Source organism: Platalea leucorodia (genome assembly GCF_965183815.1).
Source record: "Platalea leucorodia genome assembly, chromosome: 4".
NCBI classification, from domain to species: Eukaryota; Metazoa; Chordata; class Aves; order Pelecaniformes; family Threskiornithidae; genus Platalea; species Platalea leucorodia.
The window spans coordinates 79,329,333-79,353,374 of record NC_138826.1 but is presented as its reverse complement, the minus strand read 5'-3'; the positions used below and the strand labels follow the sequence as shown (position 1 = coordinate 79,353,374).

The 24,042-nt window shown below is 36.0% G+C and overlaps 1 protein-coding gene across 1 annotated transcript in view; it reads right to left on the bottom strand.

Moving 5' to 3' along the window:
- Positions 1–1,356: 1,356 nt before the first annotated feature.
- POC1B (POC1 centriolar protein B) overlaps positions 1,357–24,042 on the bottom strand; it is a 56,865-nt gene continuing 34,179 nt past the window's right edge. The window contains exons 11-12 of the mRNA XM_082311009.1: positions 3,369–3,551; positions 1,357–2,141 (exon numbers count right to left, since the gene is read on the bottom strand). Coding sequence (XP_082167135.1) covers positions 2,037–2,141; positions 3,369–3,551 — 288 coding nt within the window. The 3' untranslated portion in view covers positions 1,357–2,036. The remainder of the gene's footprint in view (positions 2,142–3,368; positions 3,552–24,042) is intronic.

The window sequence follows — 24,042 nt, the reverse complement described above, 5'->3', positions numbered from 1 at the left end:
GAGAGCCATCATGGTTTGAGGAAAATACCTCCATCCTATTCTCAACCAACCATCTCTAATTACACAGACATCGCAAGTGTCATGCATGTTGAGTTTCACTATCAACACATGACCTGATAGAATGACAAGAACACATCTTAATTTGGAAGTGTTATGTTAGTTCACCAGATTCACAAACAGCAGAGGAATAAACTGGATTAAGTAGTAAATGCCTCAGATAGATAGTAGGTACTGAAAAGGAAGGATTAGTGACAGGAGCTAAGACAGAAAGGAAAATTTCAGCAGAGATTTTATTAAAAATACAGAAGTAAAAGAAATTTCCAAATCTTGTTGATAAATAACCCTGAAAAGCTTAACAAAAAAAAAAAAATCTACAGATTTAAAACATTCATATATAGTCCACTCAGAAAAAACAACAAACAAGCAAAGGATTTTAATAGCTACATGGTTTTGTGTCTTCTAATGGAGCCAAGAAAAGGCAAAGACCACAAGGGTATTTGCAAATGCATAAAGCAAAGTACATCTGACCCAAAAGACAGTATTTATATAAGTATGCGTTATATAGCATTATAAACAATTGCATAATCAAAGGTCAGGCTGTTTACATTGAAATATGTAAGACCATCCTTTCCAAAAAATCTGTGGCTAGGATGTTGCACAGAAATATTTGCATCTAAATTTTTTATAAGAAGAGATTGCTTCTTCACAATAAACAGTAATACTTAAGGTGGAGCTGAAAATACGTAGTACTTGTTGGCAAAATTCAGAGTTTACCAAGCAAGTGAGGTGATGTCTGGCTATCTGAAGGTGATTACTATGACAGAAAATGAAAAATTATAAAACAAAAATTGATTGCTCGTTGCTTTGGCTCAAACCGCAATAGTATTTACACAGTGAGCTTCTGCACTTAAACTGAACTCTATTGATGTTAATGAAGTTCAGCCTGGGAAATGGGCTTTGTCTATACACAGTCAGTTGCAGAATTGGATTAAAATGCTCCCCCCATTTCAAGTGTCCTATTTTTCAACATACAAAATGGGAAGTTGCAGAAATGGATGACTACCTAGTTTTGATTGTGGATTTAAAACAGGTGTTCTGCAATTGCCATTTAAAAAAATAATAGGTACACATAAAGAAGCAGAGACGTTTTCTGTTAAAAAACAAGACCTACAATCATCTTTCTAAAAATTGCATTTTTATTAAAAATAAACCCAAAATCATCATACATTTATGGCTTCATTCATAACGCATTAACTGATGAGGGATATTCATAGCATGCAAAGCTTGAGCACCTGTGGAAGTCCTTGGAGGACGAGAAACTTTTGTATTTATGATACAGATTTTGCATCATTTTGTGTTTGGTTCAAATATATTCTTCAGAAATATGAAGCTGATTTTTATTTTTCTAAATATGAAAAATGAATTTGATGGGGATGAGATAAGCAGAAGTGCTCAACTGCATCAGTCTTGTAGCTGAATTCACACACATGCAATTATAGATTCAAAGTTTAAGTGATATCATTTTCATATTTATAACTAAAAGGTGTTGTGTTTTTTTTTTGAAAGAAAACCTCTGGCATTTTTGGAGTTAGGGCTAATTAGGTCTTATTTAATTTAGCTGCTTGAGTAATGCTGCCTTAGCACAAAGAGCATTATTTTCACAATCCTTACCTGAGTTAAAAAACCTGCATAATGCACTTCCATAATAATTGCTATTCATCTAAAAATACGTAGTTTGTTGCTTAGTCATATTCAAGATCTTATTAGGTTGAAATAAGAGTCCTGTAATGCTCAATGGGAGTGATTTCAGAAAATATTAGTTTTATCTGGGCTACACTTTACTAAATATATAACCAGAATATCTGCTTGCTACCAGTGTTGAAAATGTGTTTCATTTTTTTTCTTCAGTTTTTATTACATTGACATGTTAGAAAAGGATGATTTTTTTTTTGCTTATCACAAAATCCAATGAAGTAACATTTATCATTTCCTTGTGAATATATGAAACATTCATCAATACAGTTTGTTTTCATCTTTTATTCTTCCTGTCTTCCCTGAAGTAACATTTTTTGCTGATTTTCTAAGCATTCTTTCAATTTATCTTCAGTCAAAGTCAGACGTTGTTCCAGGATTGAAATAGTCTGCATGAAGAGGACAGTAATTTCAATTTGTTTTTATATTACTCACACAGTATTATACTGTGCAACATAGTAACATAAGAAAAATAATTGTAACTCAACAGGAAAAAATATCCTAAGATGGCTTTTCCTTAGCTATTCCACTATTTACAACTATATTTACAAATAATGGTTTTGTATCTATGGAGATTGTCTAAAGGTTTAAAATTGTTTTCACAAAATATTTTCTCTGAGAGAGAAAGAGAAATATATACATGCATATATAAATTACTCTGAGATACTATGTGAAAGTTGGATCCATATTTCAACAGAAAAACATCCATCACTGGTGACCCCAAATGATGTCTTCCAAAAACCTAGAAGAAACTTCTAAGGCATCTTCAAAGAAAGGAAGTGAGAAAAAATATACTATTAACAGTCATTCTCCAAGAGATTACCTTCTTCAGAAAAGGTAGGTTTCTGGACACAGGCTGGCAGTTTCTTTTTAATCCAGTTTACTACACAAATTATTTTCAACTGATGACTTGACTCCATACTTCCCAAAACCTATTTCTTGAGTTAACATATATATTGCAAAAGAACGCAGAAAAAAAACCAAACCCTTAGCTACTCCCTTTTGATTTGGTTTAATGTTGATGTATTACAGACTACAGAGTAGTATCTTAAAACATAGATTGGCTAAATCTGGATTACTAAAAAGAAGTATTGAGCATTGGCAAACCAGTGACTCAGAGTCACTGACCGCAACTAGTATTTGTGCAGTTTCACTGACACTAGGAATTATTCCACTGCTTGGATTCCTACCTAAGCCAACACCTTGAACACTAAGTTTGAGAAGGGATTTAATAGTACATTGTCAATTTACTTTGTTCATCCCCTGCTAATGCATGACTGTTCAAGCTGGAATGTCTGCTAAACAACTGGCTTCTGGCAAATCTACGCTAGATCTCACTACTGAAAAATAGTGACTCTTTTCCTCCAGAGTTAAAAATACAACAATAATCTTTATGATGATGTAGCAGGAAGCTTTCACGTTAGCAAACACAATACATATGATCAATATTTGCTGAAAGGAAAAAAAGACAAAACAGTCACTTGACTATACAACTATTCAAAATAACCCCATAGACTTTAACATTCTGATTTATGAACATGGTTCCTGGGGTTTTTTTGCCCATTGACAGCATTGTCATTTTCCACTGCAAGTGTTATCTGTTATTGCATACTTACTAGTGTTAAAACATCCAGCTGGTCCACAATGTGCTCCAAAGCATTACCCAGGGAGGAGGAGATGCCTGTTTGCTTATCCACATTATGCACAGCTGATTCGCTCTCATTCTCTGACTTCCTTTTTGAACTTGTTGCCAAGACCGAAGCAAGGGGATACTGCAGATCTTCACTGCTGACATCATCCTTGAATACAGAAAGACCATTTGAAGATTCAGTTGCCTTTGTCTTCATTTAATTGGAAACATACAAAGACAGGCAGAAAAGTCTGGCTTTTAATTAAAAGCAAACAAACAAAAAAATCTATTTACGCATATATGCACACACACAAGGGCGTTCAGATTTGCTTCTTGTACCAGGTCCGATTCATAACACTTCAATTCATTCTGACCTAAGAGAGAATTTCAGCTGTGATAGATGAGGCAATAAGAGAAATCTCAGCAGTCTTTAGGTACGTGTTTCAGGTACATATGATTAAGGAACTACATGCTGTACTACTAGAGCTTGAATTAAAGCTCGAATAAATACTATTACTGACTGGAGTTTTCTTCAAAAAGGTAGCTCTAGTTCACAAAGGAATTCATTCACAGCAGTCATATGGATGAAAAATTAATATGTGACTAGATGATCACAAGTTCCTTCCAACTTCATAGCATGAAACGTTTGTTTAGTATGAATTAACCTCTTCTTTCAGAATAAAAAGAAATGAAGTAGTTTTTAGTTGTTTATTCAGTGGCATCACTTTTTGAGAAACTGATTCTTTCAGAAAATGGGAGAAGGAAACAACAGAAAAGACCCACACAATGCAAAGTTAAGAGAGAAATAACTTTGATGTATAAACATTGCTCCAGGTTAAGTGAGAGAGCATGATCTTCCCAGTCACTTCTGGTTTTGTTTGTGCCTTGAAGTTCTCAATGGCACTTTTGAGGCATGAAAGGTTAAATCATCACTAATTCATTAGAAAGTCCTTGATAACAACTTTACCTGATTTATTAATGACTGTTTGAGATTTCTTTTAAAACTTTATACCTTCAGATAATTTTAGTTTATTTTTACACTAAAATAAACTGAGGTAGTCAAGTTTTATTATCTCTATTTACATTTCCAATATCCCCAACATTTACAAAATAAAACTTTTAAATGTTTACAATTTAACTGTTTCTCTGAAATTTATTGACAGATGATGAAAATATCCATTAGCTATGCAAAGGGGAAATTTTAGTCTTACCCAATGTATTTAAAATACGCAATATTTACAATGTACCCCAAATATATTTATGTTGTAAAGCTAAACAGTTTTTCAAAAGAGTCTTAAAATCATTGTCAGCCATTAAAAAAAAATCTCCTAAGTCTCTGAAATAATCTTGTAGAATGTAAATTGCTAGGCAGAATTAGTGGCAAACCTTTACAAGATTACCTGGGCATGCTGATGAGCTTCTGCCAAGAATGATTTATAGGTAGTTGACCCTGCCTTTGAATCAGGTAGGATCAGAGAGTGATGGATGAAATACTACTACTATGATAATGTCATGATTTTAAATGTAGGTAATACTAAATCATATCAATATGGATACTTATACTGCTGTATTCTCCACAACACTATTCCTGTGTCTTCAGTGCCATCCTGCACAGTCCTGACCAACTAACATGCTCTGTTCTCTGGACTCACTGTTGCTGATTCTCCAAAATCTTTTCTTCCCTAAGTGCTGGGGTTGTGCTATCTACATCAATGAGACAGAACTAAGCAAGAGACAAGTTGTGTCCACCATCCACCAGGGCTTTTCTTTTTACTAGCAAAGCACAAGAGCAAACCAAAAATGCCACACACGTAGAGTCAGTAGAAGACTAGGGTCTAGGGAGGGAAATGGCTGAAAGCAGAGATAGTGGTGGGGTAAGAGGGTTTCATATCTTGGGAAGAGGACGGCAAAAAAGAAAGTCTCACCACTCTCTTTGGGTTAAAAGCTCCGTTGTGCAGTTAAGTTCTGCAAGGACAGGTCTCGACCCTCAAGCAAGAACCCATGAAATGCAGAACATGGGGTTGATAGGGATAGGGGGAGATACCCATGCATATACTTCAGACCTTAACCTACAATGCTACAAAACCACATGAAACCCTTCTCAAGGTTTGATAGTACCATGGTATTTGGTGATATGTCACTTTCATTGATTTCATTATGATGAAAGAAACAGATAAATGAACGAGAAGATACCTCCAGTTCCTTTTCAGCCCTCTTTTTTTGTGCTTGATGACTGATTTAAGCAAATGAACTAAGCATGTCAAGTAATAAAGGTCTGATGCAACTAATACTGAAATCCATCAGTGATTTGTATTGATACGGGGTTGTGTCAAAAAATAAAAGTGTACTGGACATCAAACTACAGATTTCAAACACTAAACATCCGAGGCTGTTCTAGAGAATGTCCTAATGATTACAACATTTGCATTGGACTACAGAAAACTGGCCTTGCCTTCTCAGTCTAAAGCTGTTTAAAGTCACGGCTCACAGCACAATGGTTTGTCAGCCGGGCTGTTGCCTTTTAAAGGCATGAAACTGTGGAAGAAAAGCTACTCCCTCCAGCCATGCTGTTTTGCCACTGGTCAACAGAAAGCAGCTTTAGTTCAATGGTTAGGATGCTCAGTCAAGGAGCAGGTAAGTCCTGTTCCCATGAGAGGCTTTATATTGTATAAATAAGGTGATAAAATGAATAAATCTCCATAGGAGAAAGGATTTGAACCCAGAACTTCCCCACTCCTAACTAGATAGTTTAATTACATCTTTCTCTCCAGTACCATGAATTTCAATTTCTTCTCAATATGAAAAATCTTGTGATGTCAACTTCAAATTATTCCAAAGAATTGTACATTGTGAAGGAGTCACTTGTTAGCACAAAATGAAATAGAACATAAATGATTTGACTTTTGGACAAGGTAGGCAGAAAACAAATTTCCCATTTAATTTTACTTTGCTTTAGCTCCTTGCTTTAAAGTGTTAGAAGTCCTCAAAAGAAAGTGTTCCGAATATCTCAGAATATTCTGGCTCACAATGTATCCCATGTACTTTTAGATGAGCGTGAAGTATATAGGATTATTGCATCTTAAGACTGTCCATATCTTCCCTTTGCAGATTTCTTTATATGAGATACCATTAATTCAATCCTAGAAGGGCTCAGATTCACTGTGTTATTTCTGACTTACGAAGTTGTATCTGAGGTCCTTGGGAAACAGGATTAATGGAAGCTTTTTGGCATGCTTACTAAATCACAAGATGGAGATAGTCTCAAATGCTGATTAACACAGAAAAGATTAAGCTCAATTTAGCATTCAAATGTTACAGAAAAAATATTGCCATACATTAAAGAATTCCTGTCTTACAACCAATCGTACTATGAAGAACATCCTTGTATTTAACTACAACAGAAGAGTCTGTTAGAATAGACGACTTAGTGAGATTCCTATAGAAAGACAGTGAGATTACAGAAACCTTGGTTCTACCTGTAAATCTTGACTGCTTGCCCAGAAGCCTCCAAACCTTAACTAGGATTAGCTAAATTTGACACAGAGGTAGAGGGCTCACTGAGTAAGTTGCTACAAATTTCAGGAAAATTAGAGGCAGAGCAGGTGGGACACATTGCAGGAAAGGCAGGTAGAACTCAAGCATTATATATTCTGCATGGCAGCAGTAAACCTGCCTGATTATCACATGCCTTATGAAACATAGGCAGTTGATGAAGGACGTTAAAAGCGTCAGTGAAAAACAGCCAGTTGGTGCAGGAACAGTTTGTAAATCTTTTGAGATTATTCTTTGTAGACACTTGTATGCGTCCTCTGAAAATTTTGGCACCTTTTACTGATTTTAATCAAACCTAATAAAGAGGTAGGGGTCTCAGAAGTAATGAAGTTCCTGAAAGCTTCAGGAAACCATTTTCCAGAGTCTCCCACCTGAGGTTAACACAGCTCTACACGTTCACACTCCTTAGCTCTAAAGGGCAATAATGTGAGTTCCATAAGTGCAAGAAAGACCCAGGCTGGAACCCACGTCTTCCCAGACACCAATATCAATAAACTCATTGGAAATAAACCTAGTGCAGTTTGTCTAATCTTAACAAAGCTACTTGTACTAATGTTTTGAGAAGTACATTCATTTTCTTGCCTTAGATAATGCAGCAAAACCAGATGTAATTGTAAACTTCGACTGATACTCTCTGATTTTGCTTAAAGGCATACTGATTTGCAAGTTCAGTGTCCTACAAATAGTCTATTAATTCTCAAGTACTTAAGAATAATAAAAAAAAATAGATTTAACATTCAATGGCACTCAAATTGAAAATTTGCTGTCCATGATTTGAAGTGTTAGGATTTAAAATTAATGAACAAGTTCTTCTAAAAACAGTTCTACTCTGACGTTAGTGTTTCTCAAGTTCTTGTCAAACAAGCCTGCTGTACTTCAGACTGAAAATAAAGTAGAGATTTCAGTTTAAGCTCCCACAAAGTGATTACAAATTTCGCTATTAAAGCCAACCTAAACAGATTCTTCCAACCCAAGGAGGAAAGCTGTCAATTCAGGTAAACTGAACAAATGCTAAGCTACTAAAAATCTCACCAAACAATTTTTTCTTACAATACAATTTATCCAAAATACAATGGAGCAGAAAAATAGGCTGTGAAAAATGCTTCGTAGCTCCGTAAATTGCCACCAACATTGTCAAGTCAGAGTACTGGAAAAGTCTTCTTGTAATTTAGTGGGTTAAGCAGGAAATTGAGATTCTTCTGTCATATACTCAAAGACATATAGGGACAATGTGACACGAAAGTACTTATATAAATAAGGCAAAGGCCTCGATGTTTGTCAAATCTGAAAGGATCAAATACAGATAAGCAAATAATTGAACTTTCAAAATTAGTAAGAGAAATGAAATGAGACAGTTTCAAATTTTCAACTTATCTAAGTTGTGCCAAAATAGTTATTTTTATCATATTCTGAAAATTTGTAGAGATTTTTAAATGCTGTCAGACATCAAGTATGCTGCTATATCCTTGAGGTGCCTGCTTTATATTTTAACCTTTCCTAGTATCTAAATTTACAATCTCCTCCAGCTCTGTGAAGGGTCCAAAACTGCTGAAATCTAATGCAACACTCAAATGCCAAAACTTTGTTATAAAGGAGTGATGCTAGTCTCAGTAGATTTCCTTTACTTTTGGATAGCAACCAGTTCATGTCCACTAGTTTCATTCAGCATAATCTTTTATAAAAGAAGTTCTTTTTAAAGAAACTCTTTCTACCCAACAGCCTATTTTACATAAAGTGTTTCAAGAACTAGATGTTCCCTTTCCTTCAAATAAACCCCTTTCTAAAGCATTTTAAATACTACCAATTAATAAACAACAATTCTACATGTTGCCAGCAATGTAGTAAAAATGTCTCATAATTCAAAAAACTAAACTATTCTGAAAGACTTCAGAGCTATAGCTTATTCTGAGAGAATAAATTTGAATAAGGCAATCAATTTTAAATTGTTACTTCTGAGCAAAGCTAAAAAGAAAATTAAAATGTGTACAGTGTTTCCATTCACAGCCCGTTAGTAATAAAATGGACTCACATTTGGGCAACTTCATGTGAGTTACAAATAAGGAGGAGAAGGAACAGATTTAATTAATCAATAGGAAGTTATTACCATGACATTACCAAGCAGATGTTCAGTAGAAAATTAAATTTAGCTTATAAATGATGTCACAAACAGCAAACCATAATTGCTCATCTTTGTTTTCTGTCAAGCAAAATAGCCAAAACTCTGTGGGTGGTACTTAATCAATTCGTGAAAAATCCTTATACATAACCTTGTCACCTCTGCCTATTCCCAAATGTTTTCCCATGAAACATTCACAGATCAGACAGAAAAAAACACTGCATCCCAGTCTCCCTTCGCTTCATGATGTATAAGAATAGAATCTGAGTAAAATGCATCCATATATAAAGATGCCTGAGCAGTTTTATTTATAGAGAAAAAAAATTCCCTCAAGGAAAAAAATATGAAAAAAATACAAGTCTCTGTCACTCAGTTTAAAATTATTAGTCTTCAATCTTCTAAGAGCTTCAAATTCAGAAAATATAGGCAACAGCTTCCAAGTTAATATCTTAATGATCTTATAATTAAGATGGGCTTATATGAAAAAGTGACATTGGTAAGCTTCCTAATGAATCACAAAAATTGGCATGGTCTGCTTTTTAAAAATAATCCTTTAAATTTTGAACACATGGTACATTTGCCTACTAATACTAAAACATTTCTGATACTGTGATTAAAACAACTACAAACAATTAGTCATAAGTAGGGCATTAAGCTCAAACAGACCAAAGAGCAAAGGCATAACAGAGCAGTCTCCCACCTTACCAGATCTTGCTTTCCTGTGTTTTTTGGTTATTTGAAATCATGGGAAGTTTCTCAGGAGATGTAACAGTACTATCATTATCATTGCTTTTTCCTCCATCTTGTGAACCTACCCTTGAACGAAAATGGTTCACTGTGGATATGCTAAACTGAACTGTTCAGGAGATGGTTTTTTCTCCCTTTCTTTTGTAGGCCATACTTCTTGACAGATCGCTTCTATTGCTTTGATTTTATTTTTTTTTTCAGTCAATAAGTGATCCACATAAAACAGAGCTCTCTGATCTTTTAGGCTAACACTGAGTATGTTAAATCACAATCTGTTTTATCAGTTTCTACTGCAGAAAACTTCCCTGTAGTTTCAGCTGATTACAGCACTCTTCATTTCCTCTCCTCTCGCACGCACATGAATCAGCACAGCAAAAACCTGCCATGTGCCAAACTGCAGCTTTCTGCCCCTTGCTATCTGATGAGGTGGTTCTGGTATAATTTATTTGCAAACTTTAACTGAAGTTTTGCATTCAACCAGTAAAATACAGATAAACTATGCAGCGCATCTGAAACAAAGTTCTACCAAAGTATTTCTAGCTTGAGCAGACCTCTTTCAGAACAACTCATAACACAGAATTTCACACTTCATTCAAAGTCTTTCATGGCTTCTTACGCATCTCAGTCTTCTCTAGCTCTTAAAAGAATGTCCGAGCTAAAACCAAAAATTGAAAGCACTTAATGTAAGTGCACCTCACCCAATCCAACATGGAAATATTCGGTCTCCTCCTCTCTGGTGCAGGTATGATCACTGAAGGTAGCACATCCTTCAGTTTAGAACCTTACCATGAGTAGCAGTATCAGGATACAAACTCACAGCCAACAAACCAAGTCAGACGATCAGACTGTATTCCTTAGCAACACAGGCATTTTCACCTAAAGTGGAATAGCACTGTCTTAAGTCTTGAAAACAACAGATTCAGCCTGAAGCTAACTGAGTTTATAGAGGTCACAAGGCCAGTACAGTACAATGAAAACTAGTTGCTAACTTGTTTGGTTTTTGTTTTGTTGTGGGTTTTTGTTGGTTTGTTTTTTTTTTTTTTTAAATATCAATACAAAATTAACTGAAATCCTGATGCACTTACAGCTATGGTCTGATTAATCAGATTTATTTATTTCTATTGGGATTACAACTATGTTAAATTTAGCATTGCTGTGATGGCATGAAATAATAAACTCTTCTGTTCACAGGCACATCTCAAGATATCCTGAATAGATAGTTTTATGTAAAGAAATTGTATCATACTTTACAAGTGTTCTTTCACACACATAATGAGAGACTGGCTATGTGGTTTTGTTATGTCAGCTTTTTCTGAGATTGCTGCTGATGGTCTGAGAAAACACTGTAAAACAGTGCACATTCAATGCACTGAGTATTTTGCAATTCCATGTGTGCAGAATCTAGTACAGAATAAAAAATTTTCTCCATATTCCATTCATGACAAGAGACAGAAAAGGAACCAAAAATAAGCCTTGTTTTCTCCAATAAATATAAAAATTAATTATATTTCCTCAATAAAAAACCCATAGAAGTCCACAAATATTTGAATGCATCCAGGTAGAAACAAATAATATTTCTGAAATATTTTTCTGAACTCTGAGATCATCAGTAATACCTAAGCTTTACTTAAAAACAGATTTTTTTTTTTTTTTTTTGCTCATTGATGTTAATTTCTAACATGAATAGTGCCCTGCACAGACAGAATCTGATTCAGTAAAGGGATCCACAAAAACTGAATAGCTATGCTCTGTTTCCACTGGATTTAGATAAACCTAAGCCTTAAAATGAAATACAGTACCTAAATACAGTAGCTATACAGCTTGTAAAGGAAGAAAAAAACCACAGCCCGCTCAAACATGTTCTAATCAAACCACTACGTATTAAGCATTCAGAGAACACTGAGGATTTCCCCCCACAAAACAAGCAATACTGCTGAAAAGTTAATAAAAAAAAAAAAAAGTCATGAACATCCCACATAAACTAGATAGAAATCATTACAGGTTCAATTTCCAAAGGTGAGAGTTTCCCTGCCAGGAAGTAAATTCTAAATATAACACTTCAAGAAGACCATATTCAAACACTTTCATAAATTATAAAAATATTTGCACCACAGGCACTAAAAATAACAATATGTACCCTATGGAATAATGGTCAAGGAAGGTAATAAATGATTTTCAATATATCTTCAGCTTAAGCAAGAAGCTTTGTAAAGCTGAGGGCAGATAACATGAAACTACAGAAACATTCCCACTATTCACAATCGCAAAATAAAGTAGCCAATTTTAATTTAGGCAAATTACTTTGGACTGCATGTGTGCACATCCAAGGGAACATCTTAATAGCTAAAATCAATGCTAAAGTTTCCAGTGATGACTTCTTTTTACCCATATAGAGTCCTAATAAAAGTTACATTGCATACTCTGCTTGAACTTCTTATCCATGCTAGGCAGAGAAAAGCTGGAGGAGGACAGGAGGAATACTTGTAACAGAAACTGGAAACACAACGAAACAGATACTAGAAATGAAATAATGACAGTAAATTAATAACCCTATATGGACGAGGCCTCCTTTCTAGCACTATAAATAAAATATTCTGCTATATTTCACACTACAAATCTTAATGAATAAAAACAGAAGTAAAAAACCCTCGGACTTTCGTAGCATGTGGGCAAACTCCCTATACTCCAAGTGGCCGATTGTGGAGGTTCACAGAAGGCATCAAATGCATGAAGGCAGGGTTACCTCAGAGTGTGAGTGAGCACAGCATCCTCACCAGGAACACATCTACTCTGAGAAATAACAGCTGTTCTGCTGGATTGCCTGCTCATGACTTCTTTCTCTCCTCTTCCCCCTACTTAAGAAACGGACTTAAAGTCTCTGCTTTAGACCAATAGCTAGCTAAATAAGTCTAACTGAACTTTACAAAGAAACAGTAGCTGGTAACAGTATGATTTATTGTGCAGAGTCTTCAAATATATATAAGGGCTACCACTTCATCTATCTCATTCAGATAGTTGGCAAAGTCACCTAGTATATTCATTGGTATTGTTCAAAATGAATTTACAATGAAAAGAGATCGTCCAACAAACCCAGAGGAATTTCTCGTTCTTGAAGGCATGTTTACTCCTAGGAAAACCAAACCAAACCCATTTTTCTTAAGTTTAATTTTTCAAACTAAATCATGTACTTTACAATATGTAATTGATTTCTCTTAGATTAGTGACTCATACTTAACCTGTTGGGGCAAAACTAACCTTGATCAAGTTACACTGTATATAAATGAGAAGAGCTAGAGGAACACACTTCTGTCTTAAACCCCACCTCTCAATAAGAATTAACAAAAAGTTACTGAAGACAAAATCCTGAAAAGACAGACTCTGCCAGGACAAGGGGAAGGATTGAAGGATGTGAGTAACCTCCTCCTAAACCCTGAAGAAAGCTGAGAAGAGCTGCAGTCCCTGTGCTCCAGTCTCCACAGACCAGCGGCCTGGTGCTTCACCAGGGTGGGAGGCTGCTGCACAGGAGAACCAGTGTAGAGCTGTCTATGCTGCAGAGCCTCCCTTCGTCCACATCCACATACTACATTAGCAGAGCCCCCTGCTGTAGAAGCAGCACATAAGATCTTTCTGCCAGCCCATACATAACTATATATTCATACATATCTACACACAACCTTCTTTCAAAGTTATAGGCAAAGCCAACAGAAGCTCTCTTCTGTTGGCACAGCTGCAGCTGTACCAATGGTTTTTGTCACGATAACAGTGTCAATGCTATGGGATGATTTTTTTTTTTTTTTTTGGTACTTCATACCAACATAACTTGTGTCTACAAAACTTTGTTACATAGACAAACCTAGCTTGCCTCCCATTAGGGCATGCTAGGAGGTGCACGGTGTCCACACAAAGATTTCAGAGAGAAATCGTCTCTTGTTAGCTGAGATCTGGCAGCTTTGACTTCTCTTCAGAGCAGGGGTAACAATAGGAGGGTATACCACTTGACCAGGAGGCTATTGACAATACTATTGGGTTTTTACTCCTACTTCTATGGAGAAAACAACCTCCTTCAATTCAAATTATTTACAAGAAAATATCAAGGATTAAAAAGCATTAGAAACTAAGTTAGCAATCCAGCATCATAGAGTCCAAAGTTAAATCCAACAGTTCCAGCACAATTGCTAAAAGACTTTGCTAAAGAGCCAGATGCTACTATTAGGGATGGGGAAAAAAAAAAATGCCCAGTATTTCACAGCTTGGAACTGAAATCCCCTGACTATAGCCAGGAAAAAATATTTTACTATGTAATAGAGCAACACTGTTCCTCAGCATTTGACCAAGGCTTTTGTTAATAAAATGTTACACCTATAATGGATGATGAAGAAAGGTTTGACAAGGACCATCAAATACTTTAACAACTGTGTCACAGAAAACTCCCATAAGGATAAAATGAAGCTTCAAAATTTTCCTTGAAAAGTCAAATTTATGTGCTTTTGTTAGGTTTCATTTAATACCTGGAGAAAGAAGCAAAAGTTTACACCAAGCTATTTCAGTGCTCAGCATTAGTAATACACTGAAGGTTTGGACAAGCTGTCCAATTTGTCCAGGTGAAAACAATACTCAGTGCTCCTGAGCTTAGTTCAGAGGTGGGATTTTCAAAAATTTCTTTAGCAGCACTAGCATAACTTTGAACTTGTCAGTTGAGTTCTACAATTTACTGTGATAAGAATCAAATTAGGGAACTGGAGAAACTGAGAAATTTCAGAATTGCATACAAATATCCAAGAAATGTTAACTTCGGAGTGGTCTGACATGCCTGTTACACTCTTGAAAAATCATTTATTTTAATTAGTGTTCTATTACAAACTTCTGTCAAAATACACACATTGTTCAGCACCAATTAAAATGCTAAATCTGTTGGCACATAAGATTGGTAGGTAGATAGGTTCTGCTTGGCTGTATTAAAAAAGGAATTCAACAATGATAAAAATTACAGTTAAAGTATTAAGGTTGCCAATAATAGCTTTGTTTTGAAATGCTTCATAATTTTCTCCCACTGTTAGGCTGCGACAGTTGGAACTTTGAGGAAACCAAAATAAACACCTTACTGATTTAAGAATATGTTCTGCAGTTCTGGCAGTTCATTAAAATCAGAATTCAATTAAAAAAAAAAAAAAATCTCTGTGATAAGCCGAGAGAGTGGGTTTCATTGCTGAAGCAACTCGTTAGTTACCAGGCTCTAAAGATTTATCTTCTCCCTATTTGACACTTAGTATTTGTATTTTAGCCAATTTCTTCCTACCTAAAGTGGCAAAATTTAACAAACCATTGGAGGTGACTGTCAGCATGGGATAAATGGCAATACCAGTCTGAACTTGGGTGGTCGACTCAGTGACTTAAAATTCCAAGAACATTTATTATTCTTAAATTTCACAGGAACATACTACTAGAAGAGGTCTTGATCACTGAATCTGGTCCTCAGGTACGAGAAGGAGTTTGCATCTGTACCATTCTCATTGAGCAATCTCTTATTTTGGAACTGACAACATCTCCCATGGTGAATTTCTTTTATGACTATTTATTCATTTTAATTTAAAAAAGCATAAATATGGACAAAACTTAGTTTATACAGATCATGTTCAAAACTTAGTTTATACAGATTATATTCTAGCCCAGTAAAAGTGTAAAACCTTCCCACTTCTGCCTCAACAGATGCTTTTAATATCACAATGGTCACATCCACAATCCTGTTGACTTTTGTTAAAATAAATATGGATAAATAAAGAACAAAAGTAGTCAGCTAAAATTTAGGGGTTTGTTCTCCACTTCTGCAAATGATGCTGAGAGAAAGCCCCCTTTTTCCTTAGTTCTTTGTGTGAGAATGTCTTATGGATTAAGATCCTGATTCATATTATTAGTGACGTGACATGGCTGGCTACTTTGCAGTCAGCTTTTCCTCCCTGCCAACCCAAAAGAAGAAGGGGAAAAAAAATAATCTAGTACAAACTCCTGCCTCTTTCAGCAGCAAAATGCTTCGAGGCCAACAATTTGAGGAAGCTCTGCCTCATGATTCTTACAGGATTCCTTTGTCACCAAGCTGCAGAGAGGCAGCTGGCAAACACAGCAGAAGAGCAACCTGGTCTAGTGTCCATGACAATTCACAACTTTGTGTTCCAGATCCAATCGCTGTCACACCTTATGACTCTTTCTTGGTACAAGAGAAAACTCCACTTCGAGTTGCTGTTCTCTGTAGTGATGCTTATGTGATCAGAAAAGCTGAGGTACTACAAGTAGATACACAGCTCACAAGAAACAAGATCAGTGCTTACTCCTTCATTCAGCAAGGTGTAGCACCTTTTGCACAGAAGAGGTTCTGAAGAACAGTCTCTCTGTGGATTGGCACATCTCTCCATTTAATGTATATAAGTAGAAATTAATAACGTAATTTATGATTTTTCAAAAAATAGCATAACATCACATAGGGCAGTAAAAAAATACATACACAAAGAAATATCTCCTTAGAATATAAGGATATATATAAAAGGCGCTATATATATACACTTTTATATACGTATTTTATATCAATAACATTTTTCTACTTGTATATGTATACATGGAGATATATATATACATACACATCCACACAGTTATATAAAACACCTTACAAACTCTTATTACCTTAAACTACAGCTCTGTCCCCTATAACATGCAAAGCTTTAAAACTGTGTGTGTATATATATATATTAGGAAAATAAATGGAAAATACTAAATAAAGAGTTTACCATTTGAAGATAAATATTAAATTCCACTGGTCACAGTGTATTATTTCATTCATACATCCACCCAAGTTTAATTTGTTAAACACCCACATCCACCCAGGTTTAAATTAATTTGTTAAACACCCATGCAATTCTTCTGCACACATTCCATATTTAATTATGTTTGCTGCTACATTACTAGCGCTTGTGGTGTGTTTGGGGTTTTTTGTTTGCTTTAAACAGCCAAACTTGAAACATTGATTAACATTAGTATTCTCTATGTGTTCAAAATGGGAAAAAATATGACAACACAATTATATATACTAAGTCATTGTTTAACTTGCTCACCTTCCTATTTCTCTAGTGTACAAATATAATTCCAAGACAATTTTTGTATTAGTGAAAAAAAAAAAAAGAATCCTCATCGTCAACTGTTTCTTTTTGTTGTAAAGGAACATGCTTTTAATGTGACTAATCACACTGGCAGACAAAACAGGAGCATCAGCGTGTTCCACAAGTAGGACTGAAAGCCACAGTATCTGTACACATTGGAGCTGAAGCACAAGGGTAGAACTTGCTCGTGTCACTACATCTCAATAAACTACTGCATGGCTGTTCTGGAAATCTGGTCCTCTGTTTAGACCAGGACAAAGAGAAACTCAAAACTTTTATTCTATTCCTGCTTGTCATTTATTTGGCATTGAGGTCTGATGCTTTACCAAGCAACAGAACAGAAATTTTTTTAAGAATCACCATGGCTTCAAATTAGAGCTCGCCTTCTTTGTAATCATGACTAACTTGCAAGTCTCTCCACAACTTTTCTGTTTTTAGAAAAAACTCCCTTATTTGTACTAATACTATGATCTTTTAAAACTTCTGAAAGGAAGATGACTTTGGTATTTTATTGTCACCAGCAGCAGCCTGGTGATAGCAAGAATTTATGGAACTGTAGGTCCATACAAGGTACAAGAGGATGTATCAGTTCCCATACGCTAATGAAAACACCGCGTCACTGGCACTCCCTGTCATCTATGTCCCTGCATCTTAAAGAAAATAATTTCTAACAATAATAATGGACAACATTAATACAAATCTTTTCTAGAGATCAATCAAGTTAAGCATGTAACACTTTTATATAAGACACTCCTGCTAAGACCAGCAGCTCAGATTCTGAAATGTGCTTGTGCTCTCTTGTGCTCAGAGCCACATGGCACTTTCTTTGAAAGTAAAGCACATTTCTCTAAATAGTTTGGTTGTACAGGTTAGAGTTGGATTAGGGATATAACTGAATTGAAAGAAAGATATATAAAGATATAAATCATATTTAAATACTCACTAAGTTAGCATTAATGAAAAACTCCATTAAATACTATCCATTGTATAGATAAGAAATATAAACACAACTATGCCAAAAAGGCATGTAAAACAGAATATCATACTGTTACATCCCCTTTATTAATTTCATTTGATTAAGGCTGACTGCGTGCTTGCAACTGCATGGAAGAGCTAAACAACGCGTAATCAATTGTACAATATCAGTTATGACAGGTAGTGGTCTAGTCAAGATGTGGAGATGACACACTCAGTGAGATAGGGAAGAAGGCATATCCCTACTGTGTGCCGCACTCCATACTTGATGTTAAAATGACAATAAAAACGAAAGCAGTTGGCACTATAATCCCAGATCAACAGCTGGCATTCCAGTCCTAAATGCCAAATTCCTGTTAGGGATTTAGAGCCTTCACAGATAACATATACTGTTGCTTTTTACAACTGTGAAAGGCAGAATAATACAAATGACCATAAATTAGAAGTGATGAAACACAGCTGACCAGGATAATTGAAGGCCTCAGCAAAAACTCTATAGCCATTAGAACTAGGAGCAATAAAAAGGACATTTTAGGCCCATCTGCTTGTCCCCACAGCTCACTTTTAAGTTTTGAACTTGTTGCAGATTTAAGAGGCTCTGATGGAGGAAGAGATATCCTAGAGGGAGCTGATTTCATATAAGTTTCCTGAGAATAGATTGCTAGCTAAAGGAGAGAAATCAGTAAGTACTGCCACTGGGAGAAAGGCTCTGGCATAAGTTTACACATTATTGGAGACCAGAGAATGCATATGAGAGAAACAGAACTTATAATTACCTCAAAGCAAGGGAAAAGCTTCAAATAAAACCTTACAGTCAGCTATGAAACACAGATTTGTAGGAAGCTAGGCTACATAATTTCTGTGACTCAAGGTTTATTTGTACTTTACAAATATCAGGAACAAAATAAGTCCTAGCAATGGCATACTTATTAGCTAGAGGTGTTAAAGAGTGATGCAGAAATTTTTTACAGTGGCTGATGAAGTATTTTTATCTTCCTTTTTGGAAGATAATAAATGCTATAATTGTATTTCTGGCAAAATACTTTTTATCCCAACCGTAGCAAAAAAGACTGTTAAACAATTTACACTGTAAATATTTTTAAATCCTGGGTTACATAGTTTAAACTCAATGGTTCTGAAATAATAAGTAAGGTAATGATGTTGATTTTTAATATATCCTGCAATAATGGAGAAATACCAGGGGAGTGGGGAAGCTGACATTCCATCAGTAGTTAGAAAGGATAAACAGGATAACTGTGTGGTCACAGGTCACAGTCAGCTTGAGAACTGAGTCAGGGAAAAACACTGAAAAGTTGATTTAGGACATATACAGCAAAGATTTGAGACATAACGTCAAGTAAATCAATATGGTTTGAGAAAGAAAAGAAATGGTCTGTCAAACTGAAGACCTCTCTAGTGAAATATTTAGTCAAACTGTTCCTGATAAAAGTACTTTTTTTTTTTAAATCCATAATATGCACACTACAATTTTAATTAACATATTTTAGATTGTAATACAGTAAAAACTCAATTATCTAGCTAGTGTTTCTTCAAAAACAGTTAAACCAGAAGGTTACTACAGAGTTATGCTGGTTTTAGTGATTCCACTGAAATCTGTTCTTGTTTCAGTCCCATGCAAAACATACCAGCGATCTGAAAGGTCAAGTTTACAGACGACACAAAAAGGCATACTGGAAGCCACTAAAATAGTCAGGGTTACCTGGCAATCTGACTTCATTCAGCTGTCCAAATGCAACCTTATGTACGCATGTAAGATCTCAGAGATGACGACACTCTAGAGTAATACACTATAGAAAGCAGAGGTGTTGAAAAGAATTACAATGACCTAATATATAACTGAGTGAAATGATAAAACTTCGATGTGATAAAGCTATTGAGTGAAGAATTACAGTAACTTCTTACATGTTGTCATAACTAGCTGAAAGTACTGAGCAAGAGGCAGTGTTGTACTGTTACACTACAGTGGCAAAAACTGGAAGTATGGAGACAGAATTCCTGTCCTAAGAGATGTGCAAGAAATGAAGAAACACCTATAAGAATGAATCATGGCTTGGAAGAGTAATCTTTTCAGTGAAGAACATTTGATACTGGTTTATCTGAGAATAGGTTAAGGATAAAGTAATTAATTCTTTTAAGTCTCTATGTCAAGAAAGGCATCCTCCTCTATAATAAAAATACCGCAATAGTTAACTCAGAGTTGCATTGCAAGGCCCATGCTTCAGGAATCTGATGTGCAGTGTGGAACTGGCATCTTGACATTCAGGAAGTACAATCCCCACACAGTTAGAACATGCCAGACAACAGCATCTATCTATCACTCCGTCTCTCCCTAGCACCAACCCAAACTGGTACAACCAGAGTATCATCCTGTGATGGGATTTTTAAAAAAAAAAAAAAAAAAAAAGTAGAGCTTTTCAGAACCATGATGCCGTGTATCTTCACTTATGGTGTTAGTCACACAGTTCCTACTTTTTTCTTTTTAATCCCCCCCCAAATACCATTTATTGCAAAATGCATAAGGGCAATGGCATCCAGCGTTTCTTCTGGAGAACACCCTAATCACTAACCATGGACAGCTTCTCACTTGCTTTCCTCTGCTTCAAATTCAAGCACGAAGGATGGAGCTGCCTCCATTCAGACTCTGTCTTGGTTACACGCTGTCTAGATTGCAGCCATGCAGACAGAAGATAGCAAGCTGAATCCTCCAGAAAAAATAACTGAATCCAACATACCCACTGCCTGAACAAAAGGAAGCCATTACTACCACCTCCTTTGCTTATATTTTTCCATTGCATCTTAAGAAAGATGGTGTTCAGATGCATCACGCATGTAACACACCTGTATACGTTACAGCACAATCACATTGGATACATGGCTCCATGGACATCGGTCAACCTCAGTTAGGTTGCAGCCAGCACTAATCTCCAAATATATTTTTCTCATTATTTCCTTTGTGCTGGTATTAGTGTTTGGATAGCTGAGCAGATCAGGGAATTGACTTGGATGAAATTAACCAGACAAAAACAGTCGTTAAGTTAAAATGACTGTGAAATTGTCCTATCTTATTTCTGACCCCAAAACTACTTTGGTGGAAGATACTAGCAAAGATGCTTTCAGAGTTTTCCTATATCAAACATCTATCTGACAAAGGAACATTTTTGCCCTTCGTGCTGCATTTTATTTGGAAAGTCTCAGTCTCATTTTAAGCAACCTATGTAATTTTTGGATCTGACTCAGTGTTTCCGTTATCTCACATGAAGCAAGTAACTACATCTCTTACAGCAAACTAGATAGTAATGCAACAAGGTCTGCAAGGAGGTATGTGTTGTATCAGAACAATTGATACGTTTGGAAAACACTCAAACAAGCTTTTAGGCAGAAAGCACCCTCTGGGTTTAGATATCACTGTAATTTAAGTGATAAATAGAATTTACTAGCACTTGTTCAAGCACTGTCATTTAGGAAAAATAAGAAAACAGTTAAAGTATTAAAGTGTTTGCTTTTGTAACAAACTTGCATTAACCATTTTGAATAACATTGGTATTTTATATATATATATTTCATTTTATATTCAAAGCTTTACCACACAGTTGCAAGCATGCTGCTCTAAACTTAGACTCCAGTAGTATTTAAGAACAAAGGGTAATTCAAGGGCAGTATTTTAGCTTTAGCATCTTGTTTTCTGACATGCTTGATCTGTAGCTCAGCTTTATTACCCAACTTAAGATAAACAAAAATAAAACCTTGCAACCTTATCTAAGAGAATCACTCACTAAGAACTAACCTAAACATTCCCTTGTTTCTCAGTCCTGCAAAACATGTGACCTCAGAATTATTAAAGTCCCGTGAATACTAAGAAGTTCAAAACTCAACTTGTGCTATTGCATGAAAAAATTAAAACAGGTGTTTACAGAGTAACAGAGCTACTGAACGCTAACTTCATTAACTTCCATTAAGCTAAATGACTCACAAATGGCATTTAGATCAGTAGTAAATCATCATCTAGGTCAGCAGGAAGCTCATTACAGACTGACAATCCAAGTGACAGAAACACTTTTCCACAAGTGCTATAGCAGTAATTTCCTGTGTGAAAGGCTTGCTGCTGTTCCTGCATTCCTCAGGGGACGCTTCTTCTCAGAGGATGTTACTCTTCCCCAGGAAGAGGAAGGAACCAGTTGTTATTGGATGTGTGGGCTGATAGCTGTCGGGCATTTTCTGCATGCCGCAGAATCAGCTGTGAGAACCGTGAATATGGCTTAGATTCCCAGCCGAAGCGGGGGGAAAACACTGCTTGGGCCCACAAGGTCAGAGCGTACATGTACAGTATCTCAGGAAGTTGAAACAGAAATAATACCTGGAACTTCCATCCCTCTAATTCCCAGAAATGTGCTGATTTGCTAAAGGAACAATATACAGACGCAGATCAACTTGAAAAGCATTCCTGAAGTATTGCACTGTTGCCATGAGTAAGACCCTATACAAAGTAAAATATTGTCAGTTCTAAAAGTCATCTACAGCAAGCCAGTTATCTTACAAAACAGCACCAATAGTCCAGCAATAGCATCTGTTAATAGTATCACTATGGGCACAGGCAACATAATTAAACAAACTGCCTTGTGAGGAAACTAAATATTGAAGCTTAATCTTTTATATGGCAGTGGTGTGTGTGTGTAAATTTTTTTCCTGTTAGGTCCCTCTCCTGAGCTTCCTGTCCTACAGTAACTCAAGCTCCCTCCCTATGTGCTGTGACACTCTTACAGGGCCAGTGACCAGTAGGTAGTCCGTGCCTAGCCTAGTATCAGTGATTTCAGTGTCACATCCCACTGGCTTTTTCTTCAGTGGCAGCACTAATGTTTCCTTATTCTACTAACTGCCTATTTCCAAACTTGGTTTAAAAAAAAAAAACAAACTACCAAATATTTGATTCAAAAATTATTAGAGAAATAGGACAGAGACAGACAAATAAACAGTGCAATCTCATAAGGCACATTTCCTCAGGAAAGCAGGCTAAAAATAGTATAGGAAATATTATATTCTTGCACTCTCTAGTGCCCAAATTCAGAATTCTGTCTCCAATGAAAATCTGACTTTCTCTCAAGCTCCAGTTCACTCAAAGAATATAATGAAGCCTATTAAGGAACATCAAGACATGTATTATTACCTAATTATGTAGCGGCACAACACACTTCCTGTTATCTCCTTGCAAACCAGCAGTTACACGCTGTGTTAGAATAGCATCACTGCAAAACACAAGGGCCATTTGGATCATATTCTTCTTTTATTACAAATGTTGAGTTCACCTTCATGTATCTGATCTTTAAGTGTTATTTGATACTAGCGGTATCAAAGCATATTGCTTTTAAGATTAAGTACACAAATCTTTTTAAACATGCCTGCGCCTCTACAGAGGCTCAAAATGCAAGTTTAGAAGTTCACTGTTCAATATGCCAAACGCTTCATCCTTTTGGCACTTGTGACACAAGATGAGCCATTTTGTTCGTATACACCATACCTTCTTTGGAAGGCCCCTATCTGGGCAAGAGAAAAGGCTGTCTCTACTGCCTCATGGTTGTTCCAGATGGATTAGGTGTAGCCTTTGGGAGGGATGGGAGACTTTTTTTCCCTGAGAGTAACTGAACATGTTTAGCTGCAGAGCTGTGGGGAGAAGGCAGGCTATCTTCTTTCCCCGGCCCCACATGCTGTACCTGCATAGCATGCAAAGAATAGAAATGTCTGTCTGGAGCATGCTGTAAGCCAAGATGACCCTAAAAACTGCTTGTTTAAGAGCAAGATTGGACAGAGGGGATTCATTTCCAAAGACACAAGAGCAGAGTTTACAAATTCTTATATTATTCTGCTGCACTGAACACTTCTGAGTTTTTCTATTTACAGCATTTATTCTATGTTTTTATAAAACCTAGCATCAGAGATTCAGAGCCTGTTCGAGAGTTTTTGGTATGCTTATCTATGGAAAACGTGCAGACAATTTTACCTCAAAACTTTGGAGAAACAGGACCTCGTCACATTATTCCATAATTTCATTCCATGTTTGTGACTTGTAGTTCAGATCATGGAGCTGGCAGTTCATTCAAATATGCATTTAC